A 17,014-nucleotide genomic window follows, 5' to 3' on the forward strand; every position below is an offset into this window, starting at 1 on the left:
ATACATACATATAGGATCTTGGGGGTGGGCACGCTACACGGAATCCAAATTACCATCAGGGTGTACACCTCACCCCTGGCGTCATTGCCCACCTCTCAATTTTAAATACACGTAGACATTGAGGGCTAGCAGGAGGGGCTATGCGCTTACCTGCTGCTCTCTGGCAGGTAGCTCCATGGCCTCCTGGGTTTTAAATGCACCTTAGAACGCAGATACATCAACACTACAATGAGCGGGTGGAGGGAGGTTAGGAGTCTTCTCTCACCCCCGTTCTCTGCGGGGGGCTAGGAGGAGTTGGCCGTCCGACTGAGGTCCGGAATGTGGGGCCTCCCTGCTGCTGCGGAGTCGGGGCGGTCTGCTTCTCCCCACCGCAGGGAAAAGGGTAGCACCACCTGGGTCTGGGTGCAGTTCCCCCCTCCAGGGGCAAGGGTACCTAGACCAGGTTCGTAGAGTATGCTTGGGGAGTGTGATTGTGTGTACAGCGTCTCTTTATGTCTGTCTCCACGTTGGTTGAGTGTGGAGTAAGTGCATATGAGAGCATGAGGGTGGGAATGGATGTTTGTATCTGTGTGTGCCTGTATGTCTGTGTCTATATGTCAGGTTGGGTATCAGACGCCACCTCTCTGAGGACATCTCAGGCCCTCCAAGGTTTGGAGGCCTATCTCCCCCCACCACTTCCCCTGCCGGGGCGGACTCCCTCAGACATCGGTGCGTTGGTGGTTCTTTGTGTCCTGGGATGGGCGTCCAGGTACACACCGGCTCACTCCTTGGCAGCTGCTTATCGGGCCCTGGAGCCTGGGGCTCGCTTGGGCCACTTCGGAGGTGGGGTGCCCCCGGCCTCTCGGCCTGGGGCTCGGTCACTCAGTCACAGCTGGCTGCCGGCGGAGCTCACGAGCACGTCACTGCAACCCCCCCTGGCTTCTGCTCCGTGGCTGCTGAATGACCCCTCATCTGGGACTCTCCTCAGCTCTTTCTGGGATAGTGGCACGGCTGCCCCTCTGTTGGTCTTCCTTGGTCTCTTGTGTTCTGGGGGCCTCTGGATGTCTGGAGTTTTGATCTCCTCCATACCTGCTTCATGCCCTGGAGGACGGGGCAGTGGCCCCCCACACCCTCTAGCAGATCATTACATGAAGGAACCTTTTAAAAAACAAGCGCGTCCATGCTCACAGGTGTACACACGGGTGATCACACACACAAACTACACCCTTTTTGGCTCCTACCTCAAAGCACACTGTGCTGTCGATCTTACGTGCTGCACAATAATGTTTAATATTTAGTATTTACTGTCATATTCCCATATATCATTGTAATGTTGTTTATTCTATTACTCTCGTTTTCTTCTGCTTGTTTTCTTTTTTCTTTCTCAACAGGTGATCCAGGTGATCGATATATGCATTTTTTTTTTCTGCTTATTCTGTTGGTTTTTGTTTTTTGCCCTTCTCCCCGTCCCTCTTCTCAACTGTTTTTCTTTCCCTCTTTCTTTCTCCCTTTTCTTTCCCCCAGTCAAGTCTGTCCCGTATTCAGCAAGTGAAAATAAAATAAATAATAAAAGGTGAATCAAATGGACCATTACGGCAAAGCTGGGATGGTCAATTTGGTAAAGAAAATCCGTTGGGCATCTTTCTTCGCCTTGAGACAATAATTCTGATGGCAAAAGAGCCAAACGGGACAGGCAAAAAAAGAAAAAAAAAAGAAAAGAAAGAAGAAAAAAAAAAGAACGAGGATGTGACTGGCACACTGCGCTAGACTGGGCCCTTATGGCCAAAAACAGTATGCTTAATGTACATGGTTATAGTCCACATCAACTTGTGTTTGGCCAAAACCCCAACATTCCTTCTGTGTTGATGGATAAGCCACCTGCCTTAGAGGGCACAACTGTAAGTGCAAGAGTAGCTGAACATATATCAGCATTACATGCTTCCAGGAAAGCATTTACTGAGGCAGAGTGTTCAGAAAGGATCAGGAGAGCACTACGCAAGCAACTTAGGCCTACAGATGACAAATATGAGGCAGGAGATAAAGTATACTACAAACGAATCGACTGTACGGAGTGGAAGGGTCCAGGTGTGTTTGATGAAGTGAAAGACCTTTGTCAAAAATGTGTCTCTACAAGATGGGTCTGTACACTCAAAGAAACTACTAAAGGTGTTGTCCCAAAGGCTCGACTTGTGGCACGGGGGTTTGAAGAGGTAAATACTAAAGAACTACAGAAAGACTCTCCAACGTGTGCGTCTGAGTCCCTCAGACTGGTGCTAGCTGTGATATGTCAAAACAAGTGGAGAGTAAATTCAATGGACATTAAATCTGCCTTCTTGCAGGGAATGGAACTGTCAAGAGACATATCTTCAAACCCCACCTGAAGCTGGCAAGGACCATGTTCTATGGAAACTGAAAAAGTGTGTTTATGGACTTGCAGATGCTTCACTTTATTGGTACAATAAGGTCAAAGACATTATGCCCAAAACTGGTGGTAAAATATCACAGGTTGATCCTGCAGTGTTCTATTGGCAGAATGAACAATCTGAGGTTACAGGAGTGCTTGCATGTCACGTTGATGATTTCCTTTGGGCTGGTTCAAGTCACTTTGCAACTCATATCATTCCTGTACTGAAATCTACCTTCCTTGTGGGCCGTGAAGAACATGACAGCTTTCCTTATGTTGGTATGGACATTTGTACAGTTAATGATGTAATAGAGGTGCATCAACAACTTTACATTGACAACCTACAACCAGTTCAGTTACAAGCAGCACGGGCTGTACAGAGGGGTGCTTCCTTAAGTGAAACGGAATGTGAGCAACTCGGGTCAAAAATAGGACAGATTTTGTGGGTTGCCAAACAAACGAGGCCTGATGTTATGTTTGACACATGTGGCCTTGGATCTAATATCAAAGATGCAACTGTACAGTCTATTCATGAAGTGACAGGGCTCGCAAAATTTCAAAATCCCTGGTCGCCCTTCAGGCAGGGACTCTTCAGTTTTTGGTAACCCAAAATAAATTTAAGTAGCCCGAATAAAAAAGAGAGCAATTTTTGACTGATGTTTTGTTTCCTTTACAATATTATACATTAAAGTATAATATTGTAACGGAAACAAAACATTAATCAAAATATTGTTGAAACACAAATTACAACATTGTATAAAAATTGCAATCATCAACTCAAATACTTGGTTCTAATTGAACAGACATTTCTATGAACTTGTAAGAACTGTGTAGAACATGAATCAGTCTGTGTCAGATCCTGAATTTGAAATTTCCACTGAAGTCACGGGTAAGAGGCAAGTGGAACCAAGATCTAGGCCATTTGCTTTTTGAAGTTTGCAAAGACTGCTAAATTTTGCCAGTGGTAGTTCACTCTTTGCAACATAGTACACTGTTCTAAACAGATTTTTCAGGTTTATTTTTAGTATGTTATTTGCAATTGGTGTTTGTTCTGGGAAAGATATTGCAGACTGCGCAATAATGCATTTCTTGCATTTCTCATGGGTTCTAATGGGGGCCTTTCTTAAAATTACTGGTCCCAGTAACAAAGGCGCTTGTTGACTCAGAAATCGAGGGAAAACCAACAACACACCCGGCAGAACATTATGTTGTTTACACGGGTGCACATAAGTGGTCCACATTGCGCATTCGCTGTCAAAATAAAAGACGCGCACCAGATAAGAAGTTGCAACGCGCGTTTGCGTCCATATAAAAGGCACTGTTTTTGTCCGCTAGAGTGGCATTTTCACAGCAGATTCTGCACCACATCTCTGTGCGTTCATCATTTGTTCGAAGCCAGCTCACCTCCTGCAACCACTTTTCTGAGAATACGCGCTTCTTTTGTGGTTCGGACTCCTTCTGACATTTCTTTTGTGGTGGAGGAACACCAAAGTAATTGCTTAAAGGAGCTTCTTCGACATCTTTAAGAGTTCTAAACAAATGTCTGTCCTCCTCCAGAAAATCCTATGTACGCAAACACGCGTTGCAACTTCTTATCTTGTGTGCATTTTTTATTTTGACAGCGAATGCGCACCTGCGGACCACTTATGTGCACCCCTGGTTATTATTTAGCTTGTCATAATGCAGCCACAGAAATTATTTTGTCCATGAAACCATAAAGCTGCACTTTTTTGCCTTATAGTCTGATTTGTCATAACTTTTCCGTTTTGTGGTAAGCTTTTCTTTGGCTGTCACTTCTTCACCCTGACCTGTCTTATTTGGCTCAGCAGAACTAAAATATACATCCTGCTGCTTTTACACACGCACTCACATAACGCTCAGCAATTCTCTGCGCGATCAAGCTCTCACATGTTTAAGCTTGCTGCGAGAGATTTCACTTGTCATGTTTGCATAGTAAGCTAACGATTGATAAGACGATGTCAGAGGAATTGCTGCGCAAATTATCGTGACTCACCAATCAGTGCTGTCGCTCTCTATACACAGTTCGCACGATTGCAAAGTGAAAGCAAAAAGCAAGCGCAAATTCAAACGCGATTTCAATATGTCACATATTTACAGTGGCTCACCGATGCCAATGACATAATTACCCAGCTACATTTCCGAAAGAATGCAAAAGCATTGACATATATTTTTCCTTCCTATGATAACCCGACGGGCAGGGCAGAGATAGATTTTGGTAGCCCGACTGGAAAAATCGCTAGGACTTCGAGCTAGCGATTTTGCGAGCCCTGAGTGAACAAAGTTATCCGTAAACTTAAGGCAGAGAAAGTGACTCTTAAGTTTCAGCACTTGGGTAACAGTGAGGATCTGGCATTGGTTGTTTTCAGTGATGCTTCATTTGGCAACCTTCCTGATGGCGGTACTCAAGGAGGGGCATTAATTGTCCTTATGGGTAAAGGAGGAAAGTTTTGTCCTCTCTTCTGGCAGTTTAAAAAAAAATCAGGCGTGTGGTTAGAAGTACACTGGCAGGACAAACTCTTGCCATGTCAGATGGAATAGACAGTGCTGTCTTCCTGGCAACACTTTTTTCTGAGCTTACAACTGGTAACACTAGTCTGAATGCTCTTCCTTTGATCTGTGTGACTGACAATCATTCCATGTTTGATGCACTCAAGTCTACTAAGCAGGTTACAGAGAAGAGACTGAGGCTAGAAATGAGCAGCATTAAAGAGCTCATACAAGCCAAGAAAAATCAGACAGGTTTGTTGGTCAGATTCAAAATCCCAACTTGCTGATTGTCTGACAAAAAAGGGAGTTTCACCTTTAACCCTTCTAAAGGCGCTAGATGAAGGACTCTGGATACTGTAATCCTTTGTTTACAAAGTTGTCTTTGCATTAAAATGCACCATTGTTTATTGTGTGCAATGATAGTATGCTTTAAGTAAAGCAAAGCACTTTTGAAATGTTTTTTTGTTTATATAAATATATACATATATGTATACAAATGTTTACAGGGGTGTGTTTATACTTTTATTTTTTTAAAAGAAAGAGGGAGATTGTTAACTTGTTATTTTCTGTTATATCGCGAGAGTACTGTTGCCCGCGAAGTGTTGTTGCTGTATGTATGTAAAATGGCGTAACGAATAAAGCGCTGGGAATGAGAGTACAACGTCGTGTCTTTTGAGTTAACAAAGAAATTCTATCAATACGGGTAGGGCTGCTCAATTAACCGAATTTTAATCACAATTACGATCTGGGCTTTCAACGATCATTAAAAATGACTGAGCCGATTATTAGCCCTTCCCTCGTGCTTTGCTCTCGCGCTGCTCCGTGTGGCAAATCGAGCGCACCTCTCTGCATTTCGAACATGTGTCACAACAATTAAGAGCAGCGGTCCCCAACCTTTTTTGCGCCACGACCGGTTTATGCCCGACAATATTTTCACGGACCGGCCTTTAAGGTGTCGCGGATAAATACAACAAAATAAAACTAGTACCGGTACCAAAAAAAAGAAAATTTATTCATAACACACGTGAAAAGACCAAGGAAAACCAAGTTAACGATAAAAACGATAACAAAATAACGCTGAAAACCGATAAAAACCCTGAAAACTATACATTTCACACTTGAGCCTCAACTCTCGCGGCCCAGTACCAAACGACTCATGGACCGGTATCGGTCCGGGGCCCGGGGGTTGGGGACCACTGATTAAGAGGACCCGAGGGAAGCTCGGAAAGCTAAGCAGAAGTTATTTGGAGAGGAGAGTGACTGCTGTTGGTTGAAAAGAGAGGTAAAAAAACTTCAGTGGTGTGAAAACATTATGGGTTCGTGGAGTCAGACGTGGATCAAGTAGACATAGTGTGTAAACTTTGCTACAGTGTCGTAGCTGCACCACAGAGCAACACTGCAAAGTTCACTAAACACAGATGTTTACATTTTTCATTTATTTTATTTGCACACTATTTTATATTATTTTTTGACAATCTTTAAAGTCATTATTGAATACATTGTTATTGTTAAATAAATATCGTCAAATAATTGAGATTTCAATTTTTCAGTGAAAATAATCGTGATTATCATTTTTGCCATAATCGAGCAGCCCTAAATACGGGTATATAGGCTTAAATGATTTGCCTTTTTAAAAATATTTGGAGCATGATTACTGACTGCACAGTACCAATTTACACCTGTTTACTAAATGCCTCACACAGGCAACTGCAAAACAAGAACAGAAAACAATTTTTAGTTAAAATTTAAGAACTACCTATCTTAAAGCCTTTAACATTATTTGTCTTTTCCACTTGTTCCCAGCAAAAAATCTGTTATGTAAGTAGTTCAGATGAAGTAAAGGTAAGGAACGGACACAGATATAGAGAATTCCTCTATTCTTACTCATATGCAAACTGCTGTTTGGACACATTTCTAAACATAGCTCCTTTGATATATATGCACAGATTTCTTCTTCACCTACTCCTTTAAACAGTAAACGTGGCATGCACTTTGGTGCATACTTGTTACTTATGATGCTATCTGTCTGCAGCAAACTGGAATCAATAAAAGATTTTATAAAAATTTAAATTTCCAAAGGAATGGATGGACTAACCAGCCTGAGGTTTGACTGAAGTGGAGACGGTCTTCTTTCCTTTGCCTTTGGGGCTGTGATGAAGCTCCATGTTGAACAGCGGTCCAGACTTCACTGAGTCTCTCACAGCCAACTTTGACATCTTCAAGCTGGCACCCTTTGAAGACGATGAGAATGTTTATATGTTCAGTGATGTTTATATGTGCATTATATAAACACAGCATATTCTAAATACTGCCTGATAAATGGTAAATGGCCTGCATTTGTATAGCGCTTTACTTAGTCCCCAAGGACCCCAAAGCGCTTCACACTACAGTCATTCACCCATTCACACACACATTCACACAAGGCAAGCTACATTTTAACCACAGCTGCCCTGGGGCGCACTGACAAAGGCGAGGATGCCGGACACTGGCGCCACCGGGCCCTCTGACCACCACCAGTAGGCAAACATGGGAGCCCAAGGATATTTGGCATGCAAATATGGGATCGAACCACCGACCTTCTGGTTAGTGGCTGACCTGCTCTGCCACCTGAGCTACAGCCACCCCATTGAACATTTCAAAGTAAATCTGTTTACCTTGTCAGTAGACGGACTTGCTTGCACTTTTTTTCCTGGTGTCACCTGTGATGAGCCTGAACTGTGAGCCTGTCTTTCTGAGTTCCCAACAGCAGTATGTCTTTCTCTGAAGAGTGGAGTGGTCACACATCCAGCAGTGCCCAGAAAAAAGCTGACAGGAGATCCCAGAGGGTTCCCAGTTGCTGTCCGTTTGCTGTGAAAAGCTGCATTGGCTATGGGTGAGCTGTGAAAGGGAGTTATCAATACTTTGGGCCTTTGACTGCTCAGTGACACTTGTCCTTTGACACCCACAGGTGTTCTAGAAGCAGGACTTGAAGGTTGTCTGCTGGGAGAAGGACTCTCATCGGCTGCGCTGTGATCCATTGCTGTGCTGTGCAAAATAATCACATGTAGTACTGTCATCTGGTTAGACTTTATTCATCAACAGACTACATGAAGGCCTTCTGAGCTTGTTGTAAACTCACTACATAAATAAAGCTAAAGAGAATTAAATTTTACTGTTGTTTTTAAGCGCTCCTTTTCGAGGTTACACTGCTATGCAGTTTGAGACATCTGATCTTAAGACGAACTAAAAGCAGTGCAAATACCATTCAACATAGAGGGTAATGGAGAGTGCAGCAAAAACACAATTATCATATGTTTGCATGTCAATTAACTTTGACCCAAAGGGGTCTGGCCATTCATTTTTGTCATGTCACGTGACACACCATGCAGTATACATATTTCACGTCGCCTATTTGTGTGTTTCGCTTAGGACTGAATTTTAACAACTTTTATATACATAGAAGTTCAAAAGCAGCAGTAAAGAAAGAATACGAATATTTGTTGTCACTTTGTGCCCCTTTTTTAGTTTCCAATAGCAGCTCAGCGGTAACCGAGCTAACCACCGTTTATCCTAAAAGTAAACTTAGCGGGTACTTTCGAAAACTACTGAATGTTATTCAAAGGCACTTTCTATCGTACCGGGGTTGTTTGGAGACTCCCGAAAGACCTTTCCAAACAATCCTATCCATGCAAAATACGTTTTTGAAATGCCATTTCCCATGTTATTCTTGCAGCAGATGGGCTGCCATCTTTATTTTCATTCGGAAGCAAAAGCCTAAGTTAGGAAACGAAATCAAACATTTGTAATCCTTTCGTGGACGAATTCTTTTTAGTCGTGATCGCTACAGGAGTCTTTGAGGAATCTCCAGATACCACAAAACAACTCGGAGTGTCTGAAAAATCACCTTTCACGCTTTTCAACTATTACATGTTCTTTAGCGCCTTTAGAGAAGTCAACAGTTAGCTCTGTGACCAGAAAGTATGCTAATACATTAGAAACACAAACTGGGTTAAAGATGCAAGAAAGGCCGTGCAAAGCTCGCTTCCGTAGAGAAGCATTGCAAGCCACGAGTGATAACGGCCAACCGAAGGTTGTAGCGCTAAAAGCCAAAACAAAAAGTTACACCAGCAGAGTTTCATCCTACCTACACTCATCCGCATAGCCGTCCAAACTAAGGTGGGACCGATGGAACAGGAAGACTACGGTCCTCACTTCCGCCCCACCCGCATGCTCACGTGACGCATTGGGAGCGCTTGCAACTTGCATCCTTGGTGAAATCTTTTTCAAGTGTTGTAGAGTCTCTGCTTTCATTAGCCGAAGACCTCAACTCATTCAGCAGCACTAACCAGACGTATGTATATATTTCAGCTAAGACGAGCCAGTCTTTAAACTGGCAATACTGCCACTACCCCTGTTAAGTCGGTGTTTTCCTGGATAATTACAAAACAATCCCATACTTTATTTCAAATAAAGATTCTGTGTTTTAAACACTGCCTGAAGTTACTTTTTTGTTAGGAAGGATTTGTTCCTTGTTGAGTGCAATCTTAAATTAAGTTCTTTAAAAAGCAAAAAAAAAAAAAGAAAAGAAAAGAAAAGCTTATTATAAGATGTCCAACCGTCCTCCTTTTTTGCACTAGTTGACTTGTAAAAGCCTATATGACATTTTTTTTATTTCACCATTCATTAACCGCAGAGAGAAGGCATCGTTTGAATTAGAGATGGACCGATCCGATATTACCTATCGGTATCGGTCCGATACTGACCCAAATTACTGGATCGGATATCGGCGAGAAATAAAAAATGTAATCCGATCCATTAAATATCAAAAAAGCACCTCACAAAGCTTGCTACACGGAGTAACTCGGCTCATAACCGTAGCACTTCGCAGCAGTATGCCTCACATGATAGAGCCGCTGTGTGTATTTGTAGCCTAGCTAGCAAACCAGCATTTCATCTCCGAGGAAGTTTTCCCAGAGAGAAGTAAAGCAAGTGTGTAAGTTCATCTCTGAATGTTTGTAAAGCGTTCCCACCTTAAGCTTAACAACCGATATATGGAGCGACTGCCTCTCTCTCTCTGTCTCTCTCCTGCTGCTACTTCAATCGTGAAACTGCTTAATGATCAGCTGATCGGCTTTTCTGTCGCGAGTCCGTCTCTCTTCTTAGTTTTTGGCCCACTTCTCACCAGAAAGAGGAAACCAGCGGCTGAACAACAGCAGCACTATTAAGCTTGATAAGCTGTTGTTAGAATTTATTTAATATTACTTTCTACACCAGGATCTTTTTCTACAGCTGACAGCTGGTAACTGTGCAGGGGCGGATCTAGCAAAGTTTAGCCAGGGGGGCCGATAGGGCATGAACAGGGAAAAGGGGGCACAAAGACATACTTTTCTTTCTTATTCTCATTTAAAATGTCTAACTTTTAAAAATAATTGTCTGACTCTTACACCCAAAGTTTTAATCTGATGTAAAATATATAGAAGTCCATTACTGTATATAGTAACTGTTAAGTCTAATATACCCTAGTAAGCTATAGTACTTTTTCCTTTGGGAAGGTACCATCTGTGCAGTCTGCAATTCTGTTGAAGAAAGATGTTGAATCTATTTAATTATTCTTGAAAAATAATTTATTTTTGTGCATTTCCTCCCTGCATCAAATTAAATTTGATTACATCGATTAAGCATCATGAGGAAGAGGGTGGTTCCCTATTTTTTTTTTTGCTGGGAGTTTGCAACCCTATTAGTTAGGTTGCTTAATATTTCTGCTAAGTACTCTTTAAAATACCAGAATAGGGAGGATGGAGCAGGTTTAAGTTTATTAGATTGATCAGTGTTGCTGAACTATGAAATATTTTCGGCGCAGTGTATTTTTTACATACAGGTATAACAGAATAGCTTTAGTGTTGTTATTTATTTAAACTTGAGTATGAACTTATACAAAATGCAACAAGATATTTAAAAAAACGTTTTATTGATTAAAAAACACACTATATCGGATTCATATCGGTATCGGCAGATATCCAAATTTATGATATCGGTATCGGTATCGGACATAAAAAAGTGGTATCGTGCCATCTCTACTTTGTAGTACTGTATCACCCCAACAGAGCTCCTCGCTCTCAGACTGCGGGCTTACTTGTGGTTTCTACAGTATTTAAAAGTAGGATGAGAGGCACAGCCTTCAGCTTCCAGTATGGATTCAGGAAACAGACACCCTCTGTACTTTTAAGACTAGGGTTAAAGCTTTCCTTTTCGATTTTGGTCTTTCTGACTTAGTTTCTCAGGTCATTTTAGAGAAATTTTGGCCCACTAATTTTCACAACATTACTTCAGTTTCCAGGCATTTGTTTATGAACAGCTCTTAGTGTCCTGCCACAGCATTTCAATAAGGTTGAAAACTTGACTTTGACAGGACTATTGCAGCACCTTCATTCAGTCCAACTATTCTGGAAATGAATTGCTGCTGTGAGCAAAACTGTTGATAAAATCTAGATTAACTGTTTGCTTTTGTATAAGCTGATCATGTGTTTTTTTGCTCTTTCAACTTCATCATGGGGGTGTCACCTTTTTCTAACATCTATCTTATCAAAAGGCAGTCATTAGCAGGATGCAAATTTTACTTTCCTTTTTTTCTTTTTGGTTTGTTTTTTTAACATGTGTGCAGGTTGGGGATGCCCATTGTATTGATGCAAGACTCTTTGGCAACATTGGTCGCTTCATCAACCACCTGTGTGAGCCCAACCTGCTGGCTGTGAGGGTGTTCACCATGCACCAGGACTTACGCTTCCCCCGGATAGCCTTCTTCTCCAGTCGGTCCATCAGAGCTGGAGACCAGATAGGGTGAGTGGTGACGAAAAATCAGTGGGCCCAATAATGCCTATTTGCTAAATGGCTGATCAATTAAAAAGCAAAAAGATGGGAGAAATGCACTTTAACCAAGTTATGAGTGCTGAGGTTGCATAGTTCATCCAGCAGAGGGCACTTTGCATAAGCGTGTATGTAAATGTGTCAAGTGTCTGCCTTGGGATCTCCTCAGAGTAGTAAACTACCAATCAAAAGTTTGGACACACCTTGTCATTTAATGGTTTTTCATTGTATTTCCTATTTTCTATATTGTAGATGCATGCTGAAGACATCAAATAGATGAAGCAAGATATATTAAATTATGTAGCAAAGAGAAGAAATGGATAAAAAACTCTAAATGTGTTTTATATTTTATATTCCTGAAAGTAGCCACACTTTGCTTTGTTGATGGTGCTGTACACCCTTGGCCTTCTCTCAGTGGGCTTCATGATGTAGGCTGTGTCCCAATTCAGGGTCTGCTTGCTTGAAGTACATGCACTACGCGTACTACGTACGGTGCGCACTATAAGTACGAGAAGTGCGGAAGTGAGAGGGTTGTGAAATGGGACGGTCTAGCCCAGGGGTCGGCAACCTGCGGCTCTGGAGCTGCATGCGGCTCTTTTGTCCTTATACTGCGGCTCCGGGTGGTTTGGGAAAATAAATGAGAAGTATTTAGCTGAAGTGTATTTTATTTGTGTTTAGTTCTTTTTTTTAACTTGTAGTTCTAAATTGGAAGATTATTGTGATTTTGAAATATAAAAATAAAATTATATCTTTCACCGCTCAAAATAAGCGCCACACTCGCGGAAGCCGGTATACCCGCCGAAACGCCGTGCATTTATCGACCCCAGGTAGGCCAGTTATGGATCTTCGGATCCACATTATGTCAGCAGCTCCACCATGAACTATGTTAAAACAAACACCGCTCACGCCTCACAGATGACAGCTTACAGTCCTGCATAAAGATGAAAGCCCCGAATTGCAGATGCTGTGCGCAGAGGTTCGGGACGATAAGTCTTATTGTAAACACGACGATGTTTGCATGAACATGCTTTTCAGCATCTCTTTACTGACCACTTTTCACACACAGTTGCTGTACATTCAGCCGGCTGTAGCTTTTCAGCTCACAGCCCGACAACACAACAGCAGAGAGAGCACATACTTTAAGGTGGCGAGGCGTGATTGCGGGTGCCGCTCAGGTGTGTCCGACTCCCGTGCAGCGGCGCTGCAGACCACGCCCCGCCACACACATTAACCAGGTAAAATACATATTTAGGCAGAATTTTGCAAATATCTATTTTTTAGCAGCATAGTGCTTTTTTTCCAATTACTTTTTAAAAGTCAGGTCAAGGCTCCAAAAGCCCAAAGGCGATATAAGGGTGGCGGCTCACAGCAGTTTTTGTTTGCTACATGGATCATTTTAGTTCAGCTGGGTGTCTTTCCTTTTGTTATATTTCTTTAAGAGTTCAAAATGTGTTAATTACATAAATAAAATGTAATTTTCTCCGTAGCACTTCATGGAGTTCATAAGCAACACACCTTAGTTGCTCTGTGGATTCCTTTAAAAAGCAGTTAAAAACTTTTCTGTTCAAACAAGCCTTTTGTTGATCCACGTATTTGATATTCTTTACATTATTTACATTTGATCTTTTGTGTATAATGTCTATTGATTGTATTGTTTATTTTAATATTTGTGTACAGCGCTTTGTGACTGCCTGTCTGTGAAAAGCGCTTAATAAATAAACTTTACTTACTTACTTTAGTTGTTCACACAAAGCATAAAGGTAAAAAACAATATATACCGTGTTATCTTCATTTTAGATTTCAAAAAGTATTTGCGGCTCCCAGTGTTTTCTTTTGCGTAGAAACCGGGTCCAAGTGGCTCTTTGAGTGTTAAAGGTTGCAGACCCCTGCACTACAAGCACTAATAATAATAATGATAATGACAAAAACAACAACAACAACAACAACAACAACAACAACAACAACAATAATAATAATAATAATAACAAATTGCACCAAACCTTATCACTGGATTAAATCAACATTGCAATGCTTAACATCGTGCTACATCTCTGCTAAAACCTCGATGTTTAAATAAGGGCTTCACTGTCCTCATCTAAACGCATCTTATAGCAAAAAAAAAAAAAAAGTATTTCACTCCATTCATTAAAACTATGTGATGGATGTCAGTAAAACTCGGCAGCTGTGAGATCCCTCTATATTTTTACCTGTGACCTGTTTTGCATACGGCACCGGTTTTGCCAATACAAAGAAAGAAAGAAAAATAAATTGAGGCTGTTTTTTTTAAGCTTCAGTTGATGGGCAAGAGCTTGTGGTACGCTTTCTGGGGATCAAATAGGGATCTAACAGGTGGATTTAGTTGTAAATGTTTTAAATGTAATGTTACTCATCCAGGAACTTTCAAGCGCTGATTATGGATTATTTGCTTTTCCTTTTGCAGGGCATGCTGCATGCATGTAGTGTTTGAACCATAGAGAAATTCAAGTGAGACTTTAACGTGAACATACTGAAACCCAAATATACTGAAGTATTTTGTTATTATTACTTTGTTATTATTACTAATATAACATTTCCTTTAATATAACATTTCCTTTGTTTTGTAGCATTTTGTAATATTTAATCTTGATTTTTATTTGTTTATTTTGTGCTTAATTAATGATTTATTATTCCTTCTGCTGTCACAAATCAATTCTGCTGTCATAAATTTCAGGTAATTTCAGTTCATTCTGCTGATGTGTGCTCACAACAACAACAACAATAATAATAATACTAATAATAATATTATCATGTGTTTTGGGACTACGTGTAATAACGTGTCTTGTCAGATGGGATTCATCCTGCTCTCTTTTCTGACAGTTTTCTATGTCTGCCAGGCACAATGATCTAATTAAAAATAAACACATCAGTTGGCTCTTTAAAGCCCTGCCATGATCCTACATTGTCCACTGTCTGAATCAATTTAAAGTCTAGATTATGAAATATGTTGCTCTGCAGAACTATGTTTCGATCTATTTCAGATAGAACACTCACACCTGAGGATTTGGCATCTATAAAGTTACAGTGGCTGATGTGTGGGATGTTCCTTTGGGTGAGTAAAAGATGTACTTCCCTCCACCCCTCCATTCAACATCATGAAAGGTTCCTGTTAGACATGGACTGCAGTGCGTCTACTCTTTGAAATCACAAAATGATGCTTGTTAGATAATTTTGTTTTGAGCTGAGCTGTTCACATTAATGCAGCTATTGATTGTTGAATACAATGAATAAAATGTCTATTACTTGGAAAAAATGATCCTTCCCAAAATTTTACAAATTTTTTAAAGACTGAAAGCCATGACACATAGAGCACACTGTCACAAAATTAAAATTTCTTTGGATCTAAACTTATATAATCTATATACACACTAAAGGGATTGCATTTTTGCAGAAAATGTATTTTCAAAAAACATTGTGGAAAAATTTAAAATGACATCAAGTGATGATCAGCTCATCCTGATGTTTTTAAACAGAAAAAGGAATAAATAGTTTACCTAGTCCTCACAAGAAGGCAACAGAAGGGAGAATTTTATGATGTGATCCAGGATGCTGGATGTATTGCGATCACCTTTGTACATGTTTCAGGATTTAAGTAGGAGCACATCTGAGGAGGCAGACAAATAATATTAATCAGAATCAGAATACTTTATTAATCCCGAAGGAAATTAGGGTTCGAGCATCGAAGGCGTTTGGAAAGGGAAGGGGGATCAGTGTGTGCATATCAGTGTATGTGTGTGTGTGTCCAGAGTTCAGCTGAGACAGTGTCCTTCGCCCCACCAGGCTAAGTAAACAGTCTTCCAGCCAACCCAGGTGGCCTTGCATGGAATGGGGGGAACAGTCTAAACACAGTCGTTATCAGGGTGTTTTGTTCAACTCCAGCCTTGAGGCCGCAGCTGGCACCGAAGGGGTCTCCACATGAAGTGATGATGGTTTTTACTTTAGTGCGAACAACTCATATGAATTTCAAAGCTGTTCTAACAGTCCAACACTGGTCTCTCAATCTCCCGTTGGAGAGCCGTGAGCTTTCTATGATGTTATCCAAACTTACGTTCTGTGATGTTGTCATTCTTTTTGCTCAAAGAGCAGGTTCTGAGAACTCACGACCACAGTGCACTTCCCCAAGATGTGATCGAATTTGCGCTCAAAGGTCTTGTTCTGAGTATTCACGGCAGCCGTGCGTTCTCCAAGATCTTCTCCGTGCTGCACTCAATGAGCCCATTTTGAGAAACTCACGCCTCGTCCCATCATTTCAATCCCAGCGGGCAGCCTTGTGGAGGTTTAAACAGCCGGTTCCGCTTCCTTAATTCTTCGATAAGCCAGGGCCAAGCCAGCTCCAATCAGCAAGAACCCTGTTATCATGGTTCCGAATAGGTAGATATCCTCAGCAGTCAGGCTCACCCGAGCCCAGACTTCTCGTTGAGAAGAGGTGTCAATTGCATTCAGAGACCAGTTGATCAAATCCATAATTCCTCTTTTAGGTTTTAGAGAACAGACTGTGAGAGAGTGTTCCAGGGAAAAGTAAGTAAAAACACAAGACAAGGACATAAGAAGCTAAGCAGGGAAGATAAGGGCAGGAGAGGAGAAAAGTGCGACCGCCTTCGCTGAGAGCCAAAAGAGAAAAAAAAAATTAGACAAGCGACTTAGCCAGAGAAGCATCCAGCTGTGTGCCTGAGATAAAATGGTTTTATTTTACTCTTTCCATATTGTTGTATTTTCAGTACCAGTGTCTGTTTTGAGTCAAGAGCTCAACTGTTGCCAAATGCAGTGTTCTGACTGGTCGGATCAGTTTATTTAGATGAAGAAAATCAAGCTTGGTTCAAAAAATAAATGATGCCAGAGAAATAATGCGGTCGGTGTAAACATGTGAACAATTGCAAAAGTTAAAAAATAGCTCAGTCCGAAAAATATTTTGAATGCACAAAATATTGTTATGAATTTTGCATGTGTGATGTGTAAAGGCCTTGAGAATAGAATTTTTAAAAATAAAGTTGTTTAAAAGAAAGTGAAGAGCCTAACACAATTGATGAAAAATAATTATTTTATCATCGTTATGATCAATCTTTTACATTTGCCAGTAGATTAAAGAAATAAATCCTTGATCAGAGTAAATGTAGCAATACCAGAAATACCACAAAACACCAAATATAGATGGTATAAAATATTTAAAAAGTGAAGGTCCCTTCTTCAAAGAAGAATGTTATTATCTTTTTTTCTGAAAAGCTTTAGTCTGTCTGTCAGAACGTT

General features: G+C 41.0%; 1 protein-coding gene across 2 annotated transcripts in view; it reads right to left on the reverse strand.

The window, feature by feature from the left end:
- Positions 1-9,136, reverse strand: part of ehmt1a (euchromatic histone-lysine N-methyltransferase 1a) — a 44,587-nt gene extending 35,451 nt beyond the window's left edge. Inside the window, exons 1-3 of one of the 2 annotated variants that reach the window (XM_006803201.2) lie at positions 9,015-9,136; positions 7,546-7,915; positions 6,987-7,122 (exon numbers count right to left, since the gene is read on the reverse strand). In XM_006803201.2, the coding sequence (XP_006803264.2) occupies positions 6,987-7,122; positions 7,546-7,915; positions 9,015-9,136 (628 nt within the window). The remainder of the gene's footprint in view (positions 1-6,986; positions 7,123-7,545; positions 7,916-9,014) is intronic. The other variant, XM_006803200.3, reaches the window with a different exon arrangement.
- Positions 9,137-17,014: the final 7,878 nt, after the last annotated feature.

This window comes from Neolamprologus brichardi, chromosome 12 (genome assembly GCF_056152115.1).
Source record: "Neolamprologus brichardi isolate AB-2024 chromosome 12, ASM5615211v1, whole genome shotgun sequence".
Taxonomy (NCBI): domain Eukaryota; kingdom Metazoa; phylum Chordata; class Actinopteri; order Cichliformes; family Cichlidae; genus Neolamprologus; species Neolamprologus brichardi.